The sequence below is a fragment of the Odontesthes bonariensis genome, chromosome 22 (genome assembly GCF_027942865.1).
Source record: "Odontesthes bonariensis isolate fOdoBon6 chromosome 22, fOdoBon6.hap1, whole genome shotgun sequence".
NCBI lineage: Eukaryota > Metazoa > Chordata > Actinopteri > Atheriniformes > Atherinopsidae > Odontesthes > Odontesthes bonariensis.
This window is the reverse complement of record NC_134527.1, coordinates 14,160,322-14,176,493: the sequence shown is the minus strand read 5'-3', so window position 1 is coordinate 14,176,493 and position 16,172 is coordinate 14,160,322. Positions and strand designations below refer to the sequence as shown.

Here is a 16,172-nt window from a genome sequence, read left to right as displayed (position 1 = left end):
TCCTTGTGCTCTCCTCCCTCAGTGCTGATGGACCGATTCTCTGAGTAGCAGCATCATTCTTCGATCAACCACCAAAATGACTTTTCATCCACAAGCAAATGGAGGGAGCAGAGGGGAGAGGATTGGAATAAATTGTCCAATGAGAATGGTTGGAAAACCATAATGGCTAGAGATGTAGATTTAAAACATTGAGAAATGGATTATGAAAATAAAGATTACTACAATGTGATGCACATGACAATGAGAATTAAGCTAATTGTTAAATTCTTTTATTGGTCATCCATTAAAAGGTGGTCAATTATGATAGCCGCTGTAAGGTCATAAAACAAGAAGACACATAGTCTAACAATAGAGAAATCAGACTGATATAAAACAAAAAGATACTTGTGCAAAACACTTCAACTATTGGTGGACTGAGATAAAGGTCTACATTAGTTATTGGCTTTTCTTTTTTATTACCATTCCACCAGATTAAGTGGACATTTTGTAGTTGTGTTTTTTCTGTTTGTTTTTATTGTGCAGCACTTTGATCGGCTTTGCTGTTGTTTATAAAGTGCTTTTATAAATGAAGTAGTATGGTATTGTATAGCATTCTTTAGATTGAAACACTATTAGTCTAATGAGCTCCGTGACATAACAGGGATTTGCTAAGCTCTGATATGGTTGGGACTAACGATATTGTTATCAGCAGTGTATTTTTGAACAGGTGCAGCTTGCCTTTTTCCCAGGCTTGGCTACTTATGACTATTGAATTGGAGCGTTCAACTTGGTCTCAGGCAATTTTCAAGAATAAAGTGTCATACCTCATGGAAAACTGACTAAAGACGCAATGTCAGACTGAGGCTGGAAACAGAGTGTAATGAGAAAATGCATCTGTTGACATCAGGTAAAGATTTTAAAGAAGACATTTTGCGCACATTAAGAGCATATTGCACATATCTGTAAACCAACTAAAAGGCAGTATTGCAAGGCAATCCGTAAACCAGACGTAAAAATCTTAGATCACCACCCCCACCCTTTTTCTTTAGCAGTGCTATATTGGATGGGCCATAGGGAACATGGTCATCAGTCTTTCTTTGTGTGCACTTAGATCACAACACACTCTGTGTTTGTGAACGTATGCTTGTGTGTGGTTGGGTATAATTATCTTTGCCACAAAAGATTCTGTGGTTGTATGAGTTCATATTTCATATTTACATTCAGGGAGTTAAAAAAAACAACCTCTGCTTAAGAAAAAGACCCATCCCTGTCAGATCAGTCTTTAAAGTGAAAGTACTCTGCTCTTCTCAGGTTTTCACCGTGGGATCGGGGAGATTGACTGAACCTATGCTTTGCAGTTAATATGTATACATGACCTCCAAAAAAAATCCTAATTATTCTGTTAGAGATTGGACTTTAAAAATACATGTAACGTAAACATGCAAGTCCAACTGAAAGTCTCTTTAATTAAATGTCTCAAAGACCAACACATGGAAGTCAAATTACTGCATTATGTATAGGTAATTTTGACCCAAATTGGCTGAGGCATGCTGCATATTTCCTGTCCCAGGCATCGACCCAGAGGCAACAGAACAAACTAGGATGTAGAAGACGAGGCTGGAAAAAAATGGAAATAACCACGAGGAGTAGCATCCCAATTCTCACCTAATGAAGCAGGCTCAGACATAATTCTGTCTAACCCATTTTCCCTGCCACCTCATCACATCTTAATCCTTAGTCAGGAGCATAGTACTGTACAATGGTTTTGAATGCATATGGTACCTCCGAAGCATCACTTTTGCAGGGTGCAGGGTTTCTCATGTGGTAACATGGGAGACGAGAGGTCAAACTGAAGACTAACTAAGTAAGTGAGGAATATCAGTCTCAAGGCTGCTCAAACAGCGCTGGGGGGTTGGGTGTCTGTCCCTCTCCTCCCCTCTAAATTCTTATCTGTGTTATTCCTGTGTCAGCACACATGTTTCCCTGTTGCTGTTTACTATTGGAGCAGCCAGTGGGTCATTTTCCTCCACCAAATAATAACTGGCAATTTAGCTGCTCCAGAGCAGAGCAGTTCCCTCAGTATGAAATTGATGAAAAGGGAGTACCCCGTGTGTTGAAAACTGAGAGGATGAGCGCTTGACCAAGTGACAGTGTGTGACAAGTTAGGGATGAAAAAGTGTTACTTGGTCAATAAATCAGTTGCCCTCCTGGGAAAAAGTAGAGTAGTCTATTTAAAAGGGGAAGCCAAGCTATACCTGCAGGTTGACTTAACTGTGCATTGAAACATACTGAGTGTTCTTCCACAATCTTCCACAGTATTTCTATCAAACCATGTGATCTACAACAGATCAACTGAACAGATACTGTAGATTCAAATCCTAGTTGGGCCTATTTTTGCACTTTTCAAAGTTTATTCGCACATCTTGTCTCGTTGTCTTTTCGGATCCATCCATCCATCCATCCATCCATCCATCCATCCATCCATCCGTCCGTCCGTCCATCCATTTTCTATACTTGCTTAATCCAATTCAGTGTCATGGGGGGGGGCTAGACCGTATCCTAGCTGCCAATGGGCGAGAAATCTATTCTCAGATTTGCTAATTTTCTTTTACCAGAAAACTGTTTGACCAGTTTATCTGTGCATGAGGATTTAGACTACTGTGGCAATTTGTGCTTTCAGATCATGGGGTATAAAGGCTCTAAATATGATATTAAGTCCAATCTCCTCTGAAGTATTGGTAAAATGGACAAAACTTATTTATCATGATGCTTTGACCTTGCCTCTTCTGGCACTGGTGTGACTAGAGAGACAGCTACCAAAGCCTAGCATGACCCTGGCAACCACCAGCTGCGTACTGCCAGAGTACAGCTCAAGAGAACCAAGTGAAGGTCAGAGATGAGGATTAGAGAGAACATGTAAACACCCCCAATAAGAAAAACATGACTGACCGTATAAAGATAGACCAAGTGATTCCTTTCAGAAACTGATTGTGTAAGTTTAATACTGCTTGTAGTTGCAAATGACTCTTATTTTTATTTCCTTATTTTTTCTTCTTATGAGGTTCTATTCTGGCCCATCAGGTAGCTGAGTCAAAGTCAGAAGTTAAAACGCAGGCTTTATCATGTATAGTAAATATTTATTTCCTAACACAAATGCCTATTTTGCCCATACCTCTACGTACTGCAATGCCTTCTTCTGAACTGCGTGTTGGCACTTTAGGCTAAATCAATTCATGTTGATTATTTTTTCCATTGATGTTGCACACTCTTGTGAAGACTAAACCCATGAATTGATTGTCTCTTTGATGTCCCAGTTTAATTATTCATTTCATTTTTGGTGGCTTAAGCGTGCATGAGCACTCTCTGATTACGACCTGCACTGAAATGCCTATAAGCTGGGAACTGATTGAGGTTAATGTGGAAACCACCTGACTTTTAGAGAATGTCTGCTTGTCTTTCTCGACTTGTCCTCCCCTGCATGGTTGTGTGATGGTAGGATTCCCCAGAGGTGAAATATGAGTGTGCTTAGCACACCCCAGCAGAGCGGCTCAGATAGGACAGGGCAAGGGAGAGGTCACTGGCCCTTAACAGTAATCAATGAATACCTGCAGCAGCCAAGCGTTGGAAGGGACCCTGCAGCCAGTGTGTGTAGAAACATCAGCTCATATAAAACACTCAGATGGAAAGAGACATTAGAGTGGAAGAAGGCCTGAACTCATTTTACCTGTTTCTTGTGGAGCTTCTAAAGGATTTTGCTGTTAAAACAAGGGCCATATATATTGATTTAAGCCAGTGGGATGTATGGGTCTTTACTTAATCCAATACTAACAAGTATTGACTGGAGAAGGTCGTTACCATGGATTTATGTTCACTCAATATAATGGGTAGGTGTGCCTAAAGCACATTTATTGGTAGATCTGATTGACAGTCTATTTATACGGCTTCAATTGACTTGACAGCTGAGTGGTTTATTATTCTGCTTGAACACTGAAATGCTTCTCGTCCTTCCCCATAGTGGAAGAGCAAAATTTTGCCTAGTAAAATTCCCTGTTGTCTAATGATCTAACCAATCATTTACCAGTGTTTTTCATTGTCTGGAAAGGCCTTGCATGTTTCTTAATGATAAGAAGGATCAGGGGACAGAAAAGTGAGCTGGGGGAAAGGAAGAGCAAATGCAAGGAGAGCAATGAGGAGAGAAAACGGGAATGAAGAGAAGGACGATTTATACCTCTGCTCATCCTTGTTCATGCTTGACTCGCTCCTGATGGAGGGGAAACATTGGTCCCACTGATACAGTGCTTTCCTTTGGACAATAAATCTGCCTGAGCACAGAGAAAGTAGAGACAGCTTATCTTGCACAGTGATGTCAGAGCCCCAGCATTCAAAAATTGTTATCGCAAGCCTTCACATACAGTATATGATATTAAGAACCAACAAAACCTCTCTTTCCAGGAATGCAGTACTGTATGTGCAGTGTATAAAGCAAACACGGAATGTGTAATGCAGAATGCAATCTGTGCTACAAATAGTTGGGTCGTGAAATACTTTGAAAGTGTTACAGTTGTCCTGATTTAGTTCCGTTGCACCGCCACAATTTTACATCAAGCAAGTGAAATCTGTTTATACTGTGTTCAGTAAAAAATGTTGCTTTTTTTGTTTAGAAATTAGAGCCATTTTTACATTGTCCCCCCAATTTCACTTGCTAAAAGGTAATTTGACAAACTAACACGATTAATGCCGATAAAACAGTGAAAATAGCTAGAATAACATTTAGTACTTGAGAGGCATTCTAAGGCCTTTATTACAGCCTTCAATTACTTATTTGTGGGCCTTTTTGCTTTCAGTTTTGTATTCAGCGAGGGAAACATTTGCACAATTAGGTAGTAAAAGTAAATGATTCAGCCATTTAAGAACACACTATTTCTCTATCTTAAAAAGCTCATTTCTATTCATTTGGGGATCATTTTTGGACCATTTTTCACCTTTACTCTGCAATGCCAGCCCCCCATTTTTTTTTTTTTTTTGCAAAACAAAAGATTCAGTTCTATACACTTCAGACTCTTCCTGATGCTTCTGCCAGAGATCAAGTCTTTATTAAACACCAGCAACTGAGATTCAATGTCGTATGATGTTTGTATGCTTTCTCCATACCCTCCTCTTACCAATAACTTGCTAAAAATGAACTTTTTCTAGAATTTGCCAAATTTTATATTTGGCTACTTAAAAAATTTCTGCTTTTTGTCTGGTGTTTCTTTTTTTTGATGTTTTGCTCATCCTATAATGGCCCCTTCACTTGTTTACATATTTCATTAAGAGTTCTCATGAACAGGAACCAAATGCAACTTGAACACTTGAAATTTACACATGACCCTTATTTTGTTGTGTGTTTTTTCTCCTTCATATTTCATCACATATGACTGGAAACAGTCCACAGTTGGACATAGTTGTCATTTGTCCAATTACATTTGAGCCTTAAAATAGTAATGCCTAATTTTTGGTTTATATATCCTGAAATAAAATGAAAAATGGTAAAACTCCTGAAGAAATGTGCAACTATACAACTATTTATGGGCCTGACTGTAAAGTTTGAATCCATTTTTATATGTCTGTCTGTAACCTGAAGTTATTACTTTGCTACCGGTATGACGCTGAGGTAGAGTTGCGCATACAGGAGATAGATTTGAAAGCTTTATTCCTAATGATTTGAAGGTAATGATTAATGGTTTTAAAAAAGCTGTGTATATTTAGTTTTTTTGATAACATCACTAAGAAACACCTTCCCTTCCTCTCCATCACATGTGAAATACAATTATCAGAGTATTTATCGTCTGTGCATGTCTTAAAGATTGGAGAGAAGTGCAACCAAAGCGCAGGATGCAGTCATCACAGTGTGGACACTAACTCAATGTCTAATTTGCTCTGGATGTCCTGTCATCAGTTTTCACTGTTCCCAGCACAATAGACCTCATTAATGTGACAAAAGTATTGATGATTAAGTAATGGTGGTGTACTGATGGCCATGTTGAGGAGTAATAATGCCTCAGGGGTTTTGTAACTGAAGCTCATCCCAGTGTACAGTACTTGAAATGCAGCCAGCCAGCGCTTATTATTGATGAGGAGCAAAGGAAACTTGGAAATTGGACAGGGGGTTTGGGTTTACGGGACTGAACAGATTGAACTTCCTTGCATGTGATGCTAATTTCTCTGCATGCTGTGTCTCTTTTAAAGCTTAAAGTATACCTTTTTGTGCATATTTGACCCAGAATTTGATGGATTTGGTCTTATGTCAGGACTTGCTTTGACTTTGATTTGCTCAAAGCATACTTAGCCCTTAATATTGCTCCACTCCCACAACTTTTGGAGTCGACTCAAGCCAAATGGGGACAAACTATAAAGTCTCTCTGTAACCTTGCTTCGCTCCCATTCACGAAGCTTGGATTAATTTAAACAAATTCTCATCCTTCTTTTTAGTACGGATAGATGGATAGATAATCTTATTTTGCCAAAAGAAATTGTGGCTTGTATCTGATTAATTTATTGACAGTGCAGGAAAGCAAATTTCATCCACTTGATGGTCTTATATTTGAGGCCACGGCTTTGAAGCTCATTTATCTGTGAAATCCTTTGTAGTTGAGATGTGCTACTAATATAAAATTCAACTAATATTCAATTTTAGGCTTAAATTATTCACTAAAAAGACTAAACAATATGAATTAGAAAGAATTAACCCAATTTACAAAGCAAAATGAAATTTGAATAAAAGTGCTGCAAGGACATATTTCATAAAAATTTAAACACTCAATATGGAGGCAATTCTGAAATGTTCTGATTAAAATCAAGCTTAAGATCACAAAAGCTTTGAAAAATCCATACAGCATATCAAACAGTGAAAGCGTACCTTATTAATGTTTCTGTTAAAAGAGTTGGTCCTCCAAAACAGAGAGGAAAAGTATCCCATAATGCATATTTGATTTGTAGAAGTATGGCAATATGCTTTGCACTTATCAGGTTGGGATAGCTTTGTGTTTTGAATCCACAAAGATTGCATCAACTTAGAAATGGCAAAATGCAAACCTTTCAACTGCAAACGCTTGGTGGCTTTGGGAGCAGGAAACAGGAAGACGTATCATCTGTCTTTGAGCCTGTTGTTGCTCTCAGGATTCTGTTCAGCAGGGAATGAGGCGGGAGGTGCTGTAATGCCGGGTGTTGTGGTGAGGGCGAGCAGTGTGATCAGTAAGAGTCAGGGTCTTTCATTTTGTCATGTGGTTTCTTTTTTCATTTCTGGGCGGATTTTTCACTTCGGGGCTAGTTCCATTCACTTGAATTTATTATTTCTCGCACTGAGGAAGTTGATGAATTTGAATATCTGTTAGTGAATTTGTGTGTGGCTGCATGCGCGCCGGTGCTTGTGTGGGGCGTGAGCATGAGGCACGCGCCTCTGTTTGTAAGGGAGCCACGCTTTCATGGCTGTTTCAGATCTCGCTGCCTCACAGTTCGACGGAGCCAGGAGGGAGAGAGAGATGGAGAGATAATGGGAATGGAGGGTGAAAGAAGGCTAACACAATCTTTAATGAGTTTCCTTGGCTCTCTTTGCCTGTTTCTGGGTCAGGGTCCCCTTGGCTGAGTATGAGGACTGTGGAGCATAAAAGAACAAGAGTAAGCAAAGGTCTGCTGGAATGGACTTCCACATTATAGAGACATCACCTGCATAAAGATCTAATGGAGGAGAAAGTTTCTCTGTTTTTTTTCCTTGTCTAGACAACAAAAGATGAAAGCTGATCAAAAGATTTGTTTGTTCCAGCACTTCACCACACCCACTCAAACACAAGTGATAAAGTAAGCTGTTGCACTGATCGGTCAGATATCATTTGAGGGTTCAATACCGCAGTTCAATTAGACGCATATTAGCAATCAAACAAAAAGAAAAAAGAAAAAGAAAAAGAGGAACAAGTTTACAAATGCTTTTCTTTTAATGAGAAGCAATTATTCATCCACAAGCAAGCATTCAGTGGCATCAAAGCAGGGCGTAGACAACCCCCCCTCCCCCTTTATTGGTCATTCTCTGATTGTCTCCTCCTGCACTTTCATTTCCGAGCAGTCAACTTCAATCCATGGCAGGTATGTAGGGACAGATAACATTAGAGAAACATCGTTGGGAGATATCTGCTCAGTCGAGACATTATTTAGTGCTCCCAAAGCATTCACGAGGCAGCCTCTGTCAGACAACAAGGCTCCAGTGAATCCAGGCCAGAGTTGCAAATAGATAGAAGGACATGGAAGAATTACTGATGGACTGATAAACTCTTTTGTTATCTGAACAGTGTGCTTTCCTGTTTCTGTTCTCCTGTGCTATGTTTCTGTCTGTCTACCCAACTCTGTTTCAATGTATCAATCTGAGTCTGTCTGTCTGAGTTACTCTCACCATCTCTCCATGTTTCTCCTTTCTCTCTCTAACCTTCTGTTTCCCACTGTGTCTCTGTCTCTATTACTCTGCCTTCTTTCTTTCACACTTGTGAATAATTGATGTCTACCGGTTCGATGTTAAGAATAGAACAGTTCTGGAGGTGACAAATGGGATGGCGAATAGGCTTCATCCTTCTTTCTTCAAAGAGCTAGAAAGTTAGCCGTGCTCACTTGTGGGCGTGCATGCCCATATGTTTGTGCCTCTATGAGCATTTGTACAAGTTTGGTTGTGTGCACACACACAGAGAGTTGTGTGTATGTGATTTAAGACACGGAGATGAAAGAGAGTTGTAATTACAGGGAAGCGTATCTGTCTACTGCAGAAGTATCCAAGGAATGGCACAAACTGGGCCAAAAGCCTGAGGTCATTAGATCTGCTGCAAGTGTGTGTACATGCATTTGTGTATCTGTGTGAGCTGGTGTTTGTGTGTGTGTGAGAAGGAGTGACAAAGAAAAATAGAAAGCACACAAGACGAAATGGGAGACAAAGCTGGACAGCTTATAACTTTAGTTCCTCAGAGTCAACCTCTGCACCCTGCTTCTCGTTATTGGCTTTGACTGGCTTGTTGCTCAGCAGTAGCTGATTGTGGTTTGACCAAGCAAGGGCCAGTTTCTGTAAATCCATGCAGTCTTATTGCCTGAGAGGACTCCCAGAATTTCCTGTGCTCAAAAATACACTTGAGTAAACATTCCAAAATATCAAATGATAGGGATTTCACTGTGTGCTGTGCAAATGGATAATCCCATGCAAAGACTGTGGTTATAATACTGTCCCAATGTCTCTTGACTGCTTTCCCTTCTCTCCAACTCATCCTTTCTCTTCCTTTCCGAGGCTTTCTGCCTACTTCTCCAATTCTCCTTTTAACTCTATCCTTCCATGTTCCTACATCTTGACATTGTTTCTCTCTTCACAGTTGACGATGACTTCATTGGTCTTGGTGAGCTGCCGGAAACCTTCCCATCAGACCCCCCGGAGCCGCTGCCCGTGTTTCTGATGGAACCTGAGGAGGCCTACATAGTCAAGAACAAGCCAGTTAACCTGTACTGCAAAGCCACACCCGCGACCCAGATCTACTTCAAGTGCAACAGCGAGTGGGTTCACCAGAAGGAGCACACTGTGGAGGAGAGGGTTGACGAGAACTCTGGTCAGTGAAAAGAAATCAGCTGTATACACTTTCAAGTTGCAGTTGCAGTTTAGAATGCAACATATTGCACAGATTATGTTAAAGAAATGTTTATCTTACCACACCATGTATGCAATTACTGACAATGCAAAAACTCTTATCATGAATGTTTCCATCTTTTTTTTGTAACAGTATCTACTCCTGATAACAAAAACACCCAATCATGCATATATCCATTAGCTATAAGTGTTTCACCTGGTAAAGACCTCTGGGGTCTATATTCTATTCTCTGAATAGATGTGGGATACACCCTTGACATGCCACGAGTTCAACAGGAGACTGCCACCTAATTAAGACAAGCCCACACATTTATGGCCAATTTAAAACCACTAATTAATCTAACATGCATGCTTTGGTTTGTGGAAGGAAGTCCGAGCCCCTTAGAGAAAACCCATGCTTACACAGGGAGACAAGCCAACTCAAATTGACCAGCAGGGTCAAACCCTTACGCTTCCATATGGTGTACTTTTGACCCTGCTGTAACAACTTGTTTAGAACCAGCCTTTTTGTTATATCTGCCATTATGCACACACATTTTTTGCCCTTTTGAGCTACAGTAACAGTTATTAGTTTGTTGTCTCAGCTGCTAATGTTAGTATTGCTAATTCGCTATCTGTGCAGGAGAAGTCTAACCTCTGCAGTCTGACCCTTCACCTCCTGGACAGCAGCACTTACTTTTGCCGGTCATTTGGTATAACATTGTGGCCTCAGCATTTAGCTCAGAGTTGCACTGATCGGCTGCATCCTGATCAACACTATCTGATCACAATTAGGACATCTTCGATCCACTCGGGAATGATAGATAACATTAAAGAGGTTCAGGGACCTGCATTTGAACTGGATCTGAAATTAACCTGCAGTCCTTGTGTTTGGCTGAACCCATTAGCACATCTGCTCTGATGTATAAGAGTATCACACTTCCTGATTCACCATTCGTTTCCTCAATGTCACATGGAGGTCTGGGTCAATACCTGTAGAGTGGCAGACCTGGGTGGTTCCAATTTTCAAGAAAGGGGAAAGTGTGTTCCAACTACAGGGAGATCACACTACTTAGCCTTCTCGGGAAAGTTGACACTGGGGTGTTTGAGAGGAGGCTCCAACCGATTGTCAAACCTTGGATTCAGGAGGAGCAGTGTGGTTTAAGCCCAGGTCGTGGAACAGTGGACCAGATCTGGAATGAGAGATGGACAGACGGATTGGGGGTTTGTCAGCAGTAATGAGGGCTTTGCTCCGGTCCATTGAGGTAAAGAGGGAGCTGAGCCGGAAGGCGAACCTTTCAATTTACTGGTCCATCTTTGTTTGAACCCTCATCTATGGTCACCAGATCTGGGTAGTGACCGAAAGAATGAGATCACGGATACAAGCGGCTGAAATGGGTTTCCTTCGGAAGGTGGCTTGACTCAGCCTTAGAAATAGGGTGAGGAGCTTGGCCACCCGTAGGGAACTTGGAGTAGAGCTGCTGCTCCTCTGCATCAAAAGGAGTCAGCTGAGGTGGTTTGGGCATCTGGTTAGGATGCCTCCTGGTTGCCTCCCTTAGGAGGTTTTCCGGTCATGTCCTACTGGGAGTAGACCCCAGGTCAGACCTAGGATTTGCTGGAGGGATTATATGTCCTTTCTAGCCTGGGAATGCCTCGGGATCCCCTAGGAGGAGCTGGAGAGTGCAGCTGGGCACAGGGATGTCTGGGTTTCTCTCCTGGACTTGTTGCCTCCGCGACCCGACCTGGGATAAGCGGGTGAAAATGGATGGATGGATGGATGGCAGTTTCATCAGCCTATCTACAGAAAAGTCTTGATTAACAGGGTCTTAAGGAGGACAGGAAAGTGGCATATTAGTGCCCCCATTACTTTGATGCGTGTGTCTCTCTAAGGTGAAACATGTACTTGTTTGTGGTCATCTGAAGGAAAGAAAGCCAGTGAAGCTCCAGCAGAGTTGTTTTCTGCAGAACTCAGCCCCCGAAGGCACCAAAGCATTTACACATAACAGCCCAGCACTGATTGGCTGCATTCAGCTGCTGTATTGGAAATTGAGTTCTTTCTGTCGCCCACAGGTACCAATCACATTGCATTTACCCTTTTTATTCCGCTGTTTTGCCCTACACCTCTGCAGGCTCAGAGAGAAGCACACTGACAGCTGCTCCTTTTCTTAAATGTGAATGTTTAGGCTCACAAGCGCAATCATACACAGACTTCAAGGATCAGCAAGCATGTTATATTAAGGTATGTAATCAAGATATACATCTCAAGTGCTGTTAGCATTGACCTACATGACAAAATACTGTATCTACAGTAAGAGTGTTGCAGCACTGGTACAAGATACAGAAGCAGAAACACAGATTTGTGCAGCAGGCACAAATTTAAAATGAACATTGAGGAAGGAATCCCAGCCTGAAATCCTTTCGTTTTGCCCCACTGTGTTTTGGGAGAGAATAAACAAATCCAAACATGTGTTTCACAGTTTTGGATATGACAGAAAAGAGTGAGAAGGTAGCAGTGGCTCTTTGCCTTTGTGTCAGAAGGTTTTGTGCTAAAAGCATCAACAAGGAAAACAACCCACACATCATACAAGCACCCACTCTACATAGCCATATCCACAGGCTATTTACTGCACAGATATTCATTCATTTATGCTCTTACAACGCACACAAGACACACACAACACCACTAGAATCCAGTGGATGTGTGTAGCTGCTCTTAGCCCACTCCATTGCTCTCTGATTTCCCCAGATTGATAGAAAAGAAACACCGATAGAAACTGGCCAGCCTGGTCAATACCACTAATAATGTAGCCTAAAGAAATTGGATCTCTCTCCCTTCCTCGATTTTCTCCTCCTCTCTTAGTCTTCTTTCTCTGTCTTGCTGATATGTTGGGGAGAACTCACAAGTCTATGCAAACAACACAAAACGAGGTACTGAGATTAAGAGGGCAAGCGACTGAGGACAGAACTGCAGGTGTTCATTTCGGCTTCAGGCTGGATCCAGTGTGTATTTATCCAGATGTTTTACACTCTCATATGCAAACTAAGTGTAGTACAGTGCAAACATTTTCAACAAATAGATATTTAGATTATTATTCATATTAGACCATCAGGCTAACATTTGACTTGTCTTAATTTCGTGCTACAGCATCATGACATCACATACAGTGTATTGCCAGAATCATAAACAAAACATCCAAAGTCTTGAAAAGATTGGAGACGTTAGTGCTGTTTTCTAGACATGGCTTCATGCCATATCAGTAAGTGCTTTCTATTGGCATGACAGTGTTGTGGAATCAGTTGAGTCACAAATCTCTTGGCATTTAGAGCAATGAGCGCTATCTTGTGAGCAGCCCCTCACTCATGTTGATTCGGTTCTGTGATTACATCCTCTGCTCACTCAGAGGCGCATCAGCTTCGACCCCCATTTCTGCATCTGTGCCTTATTAACTGAACATCCAGGCACAACAATGGTGCAACAGCCTAAATCTGTGGTAAGGTCTCAGAAGTACTTTGAGCAACATAACTGACACAAGTAGCTTTACTCTCAATGAGAACTGTCATTTTAGTGTCTCAAGCCATGTGAAACGTTGCAGAGATGCTTGTGTGTGAGTCCAGCATGTGCTTGCCACCTTAAATAGTGCAGTGGTCGTATAAGGATGGAGCACTTAGACTGTGTCTCTTTGACACTTTGACACTTTGACATGTCTCCTTGGGCAAGACATTAACCCCATGTTTTTTTCTGATACTTTCATTGTCATCTCAATTTGTAGATAGAGTGGAAAAACGCACTACTTAGTCTGTAACTAAGAAAAGCTTTGTGTTTGTTCATTGATGAATGTGGCTTGTAAGTAGATTGAGTGGTCAACAAGAGTAGAAACATGCTTTATATGGTGGCTTTCAACAGTATTCATACACAAAATTCTAAGAAATGATGAACTGAAAAGTGGTGAGTGGATATATATATTCACTCCCTTTGCTATGAAACCACCAAATAAGATCTGTTAAGATAAGTTGTTAAATAAGGTTCACTTGCACGTGCAATGTAACTGTTACATGATCTCAATATATATACACTTGTTGTGCAAGGCCTGCAGCACCACTAATCAAGAGGAACCACCAAGCAAGTGACACCTTGATGACCAAGGAGCACCCCAAACTGCTCAGGGACAAAGTTGTGGAGAAGTACAAATGAGGGTTGGGTTATAGAAAAAAATTCAAAACTTTTAAAACCCCATGGAGCATTGAATCCATCATCACAAAATGGAACAATATGGCACCACAAAAAACTGGCTTAGGGAGGCCTTGAGTCACTGACCAACAACACGGACATTAATCAGAGAGGCAACAAGGAGACAAAAGGCAATCTTGCATCTTGTTTAAGCATCATGTTCCAACATAATGGGTGGCAGGTCAGAATTGAGGGATTGGTGTATGGTGCTAAATACATGGAAATTCTTCAGGAAAACCTGTTCTATTTTTCCACAGATTTGAGACTTGAACAAAAGCTCCCCTCCCAGAAAGTTAATGACCCTCAATCTTCCTACTTTGACATTGATGTACACCAGAAGAACTCATCCAACTTGAAGGAGCTAGACAGTTTTGCTTTGAAGAATGGGCAAAAATCCCAGTGGCCAGATGTGGCAAGGTCATAAAGGCAGCTGTAATTGCAAAAGATGGCCCAACAAAGTATTGGCTTTTGGGGGGATGAATAGTAATGCACTCTCAAGTTTTCTGTTCAATTTTTCTTGTTTGCTTTCATAATAACAACTATTTTCTATCTTCAAGGTTGTTGTCATGTTTTGTAAATCAAATGATAAAAAAAAACCCAGAGATATTCATTTTAATTCCAGGTTGTTAGGCGGCAAGACATTTTTTAGATTGTCACCCTGCTCTCATCTGAACACTGTAGCATTTAACCCCCAGTGTTGAGGGCAGGTTATGATCTCTTTTGAGAAAAACGAGCTCTGATCTTCGTAAATTAGTGGCAACTTAATGATGTGCAGTTATTATTTTATACATCAGAGACAGCTTTTCACTTCCTCTGAGAAATGAGTTAGAAGATCAAAAAGAAGTACTCTTCATTTGGACAAATAATCAGAGCACTCACTCGGCCCTCCTCCTCCTGCTTGTCCTCAATGACCAATACTTCCTTGTCTTCCTGACTGGTCACATCAATAATGCTAGTCAGGGGTAGCGTTAGAAAGCTAGGCTAGCTCACATTAATAACTGCATCAATAATTAATCATTTTAAATTAAGCACCCTGCGTCAGCCATCTATGAATGGGACATACCGTTGAGTAATTTCACAGGCTAATGGCCACAGTGACTGGTAAAAAGTATAGCCCCTAATCATTAGCTCTGACATTGTTAGCTCTCACTTCACCACTTCCAATTGCAAACTGTACAGTCTTTTCTGTTGTGCTGTCATAGTTGCACTGGTATACAGCATAAGAGCTGCTAGCTGAGCAAACATATGAAGTCACGGGATGAGGCCAGCAGCAGGCTGAATTCAGAGTTCTGGAAAAATGATCCCTCTAACTGTTTGAAGTGCAGCACATCAGGAAAAGTTTTATTCAGATTTAGTAAAAAGCCATACATGAAGTCATGAATTTTTCCTCAATTTTTAAGCTCTTTTTGAGGCTTTATACCTACGGGCATTCAATTGATCATTTTAATAATAATAATGACCATTTTAAACAAACTTAAAACACTAAGAAAAGAAAATTACTTACCCTGGAGCATATATCAGACATTCTGAGAATTTTGAGAAATGACTTATTGTTACCACTGCCTGATTTCCCCATTGCTCCTCTCTTTGAGATGCTCCCTGAACATCACATCCATCCTTGAAATGGTCAAACTAACACAACTCTCTCTTAGGCAAACCCATTGGCATACAGTACTCACTCCCTTGTGCTACTGTAGCACATGCATGTGGAAAAACACATACTGTATTTAGCGGAGGCAAATGGTGACACAACAGACGTGGCAGCTCTTCTGCCTGTCGGCACACTGTGTAAATTTTACATGAGGGCTAAGCTGGTGTGTGGGATGTCTCTGTGCCTGGTGTGTGTGCCAGAACAAGAAGGCTGTGTTAATGCACTGAACCTGAAATAAAATGGCATGTTCATGTTTTTTTAACCATTCATTCTCACTGCATTTCCCATTCAGCCAGAATTTCTGGCACCTACTATAAAAACCTACTGTAATGTACTATAAAGCCTGACTCTTTTCCCAGTCATTCATAGGAGGAGTGCAGAGGTAATGGGGATATTGTATGTACTCTTCAGACACTGTCAATATGACATAGACAGAAATTGTTTTGTCTGTGCTTGCAATTATTTTTTAAAAATATTTTCTATCTTGTAGTGTTAATTCATAAGCAGCAGCTATAAGGTTCATATGTTTTTGATACAGTGTAGTTTCTGTTATATTAAGGTAAAGATAGAGCTAAACTAAAATAAACTAAAATAACTTTTTTATTATTTAAGAATCATGGAGCCCTGTGGATACAGCATGCACCACATAACTGAATCATCTGGTATTAGTCAAACTGGGAACTTCTAAA

At 40.8% G+C, this 16,172-nt stretch overlaps 1 protein-coding gene across 3 annotated transcripts in view; it reads left to right on the top strand.

The window, feature by feature from the left end:
- unc5cb (unc-5 netrin receptor Cb) overlaps window positions 1–16,172 on the top strand; it is a 120,417-nt gene that overhangs the window by 55,258 nt on the left and 48,987 nt on the right. For all 3 annotated transcript variants that reach the window (XM_075456536.1, XM_075456535.1, XM_075456534.1), the window contains exon 2: window positions 9,357–9,587. In XM_075456536.1, coding sequence (XP_075312651.1) covers window positions 9,357–9,587 — 231 coding nt within the window. The remainder of the gene's footprint in view (window positions 1–9,356; window positions 9,588–16,172) is intronic.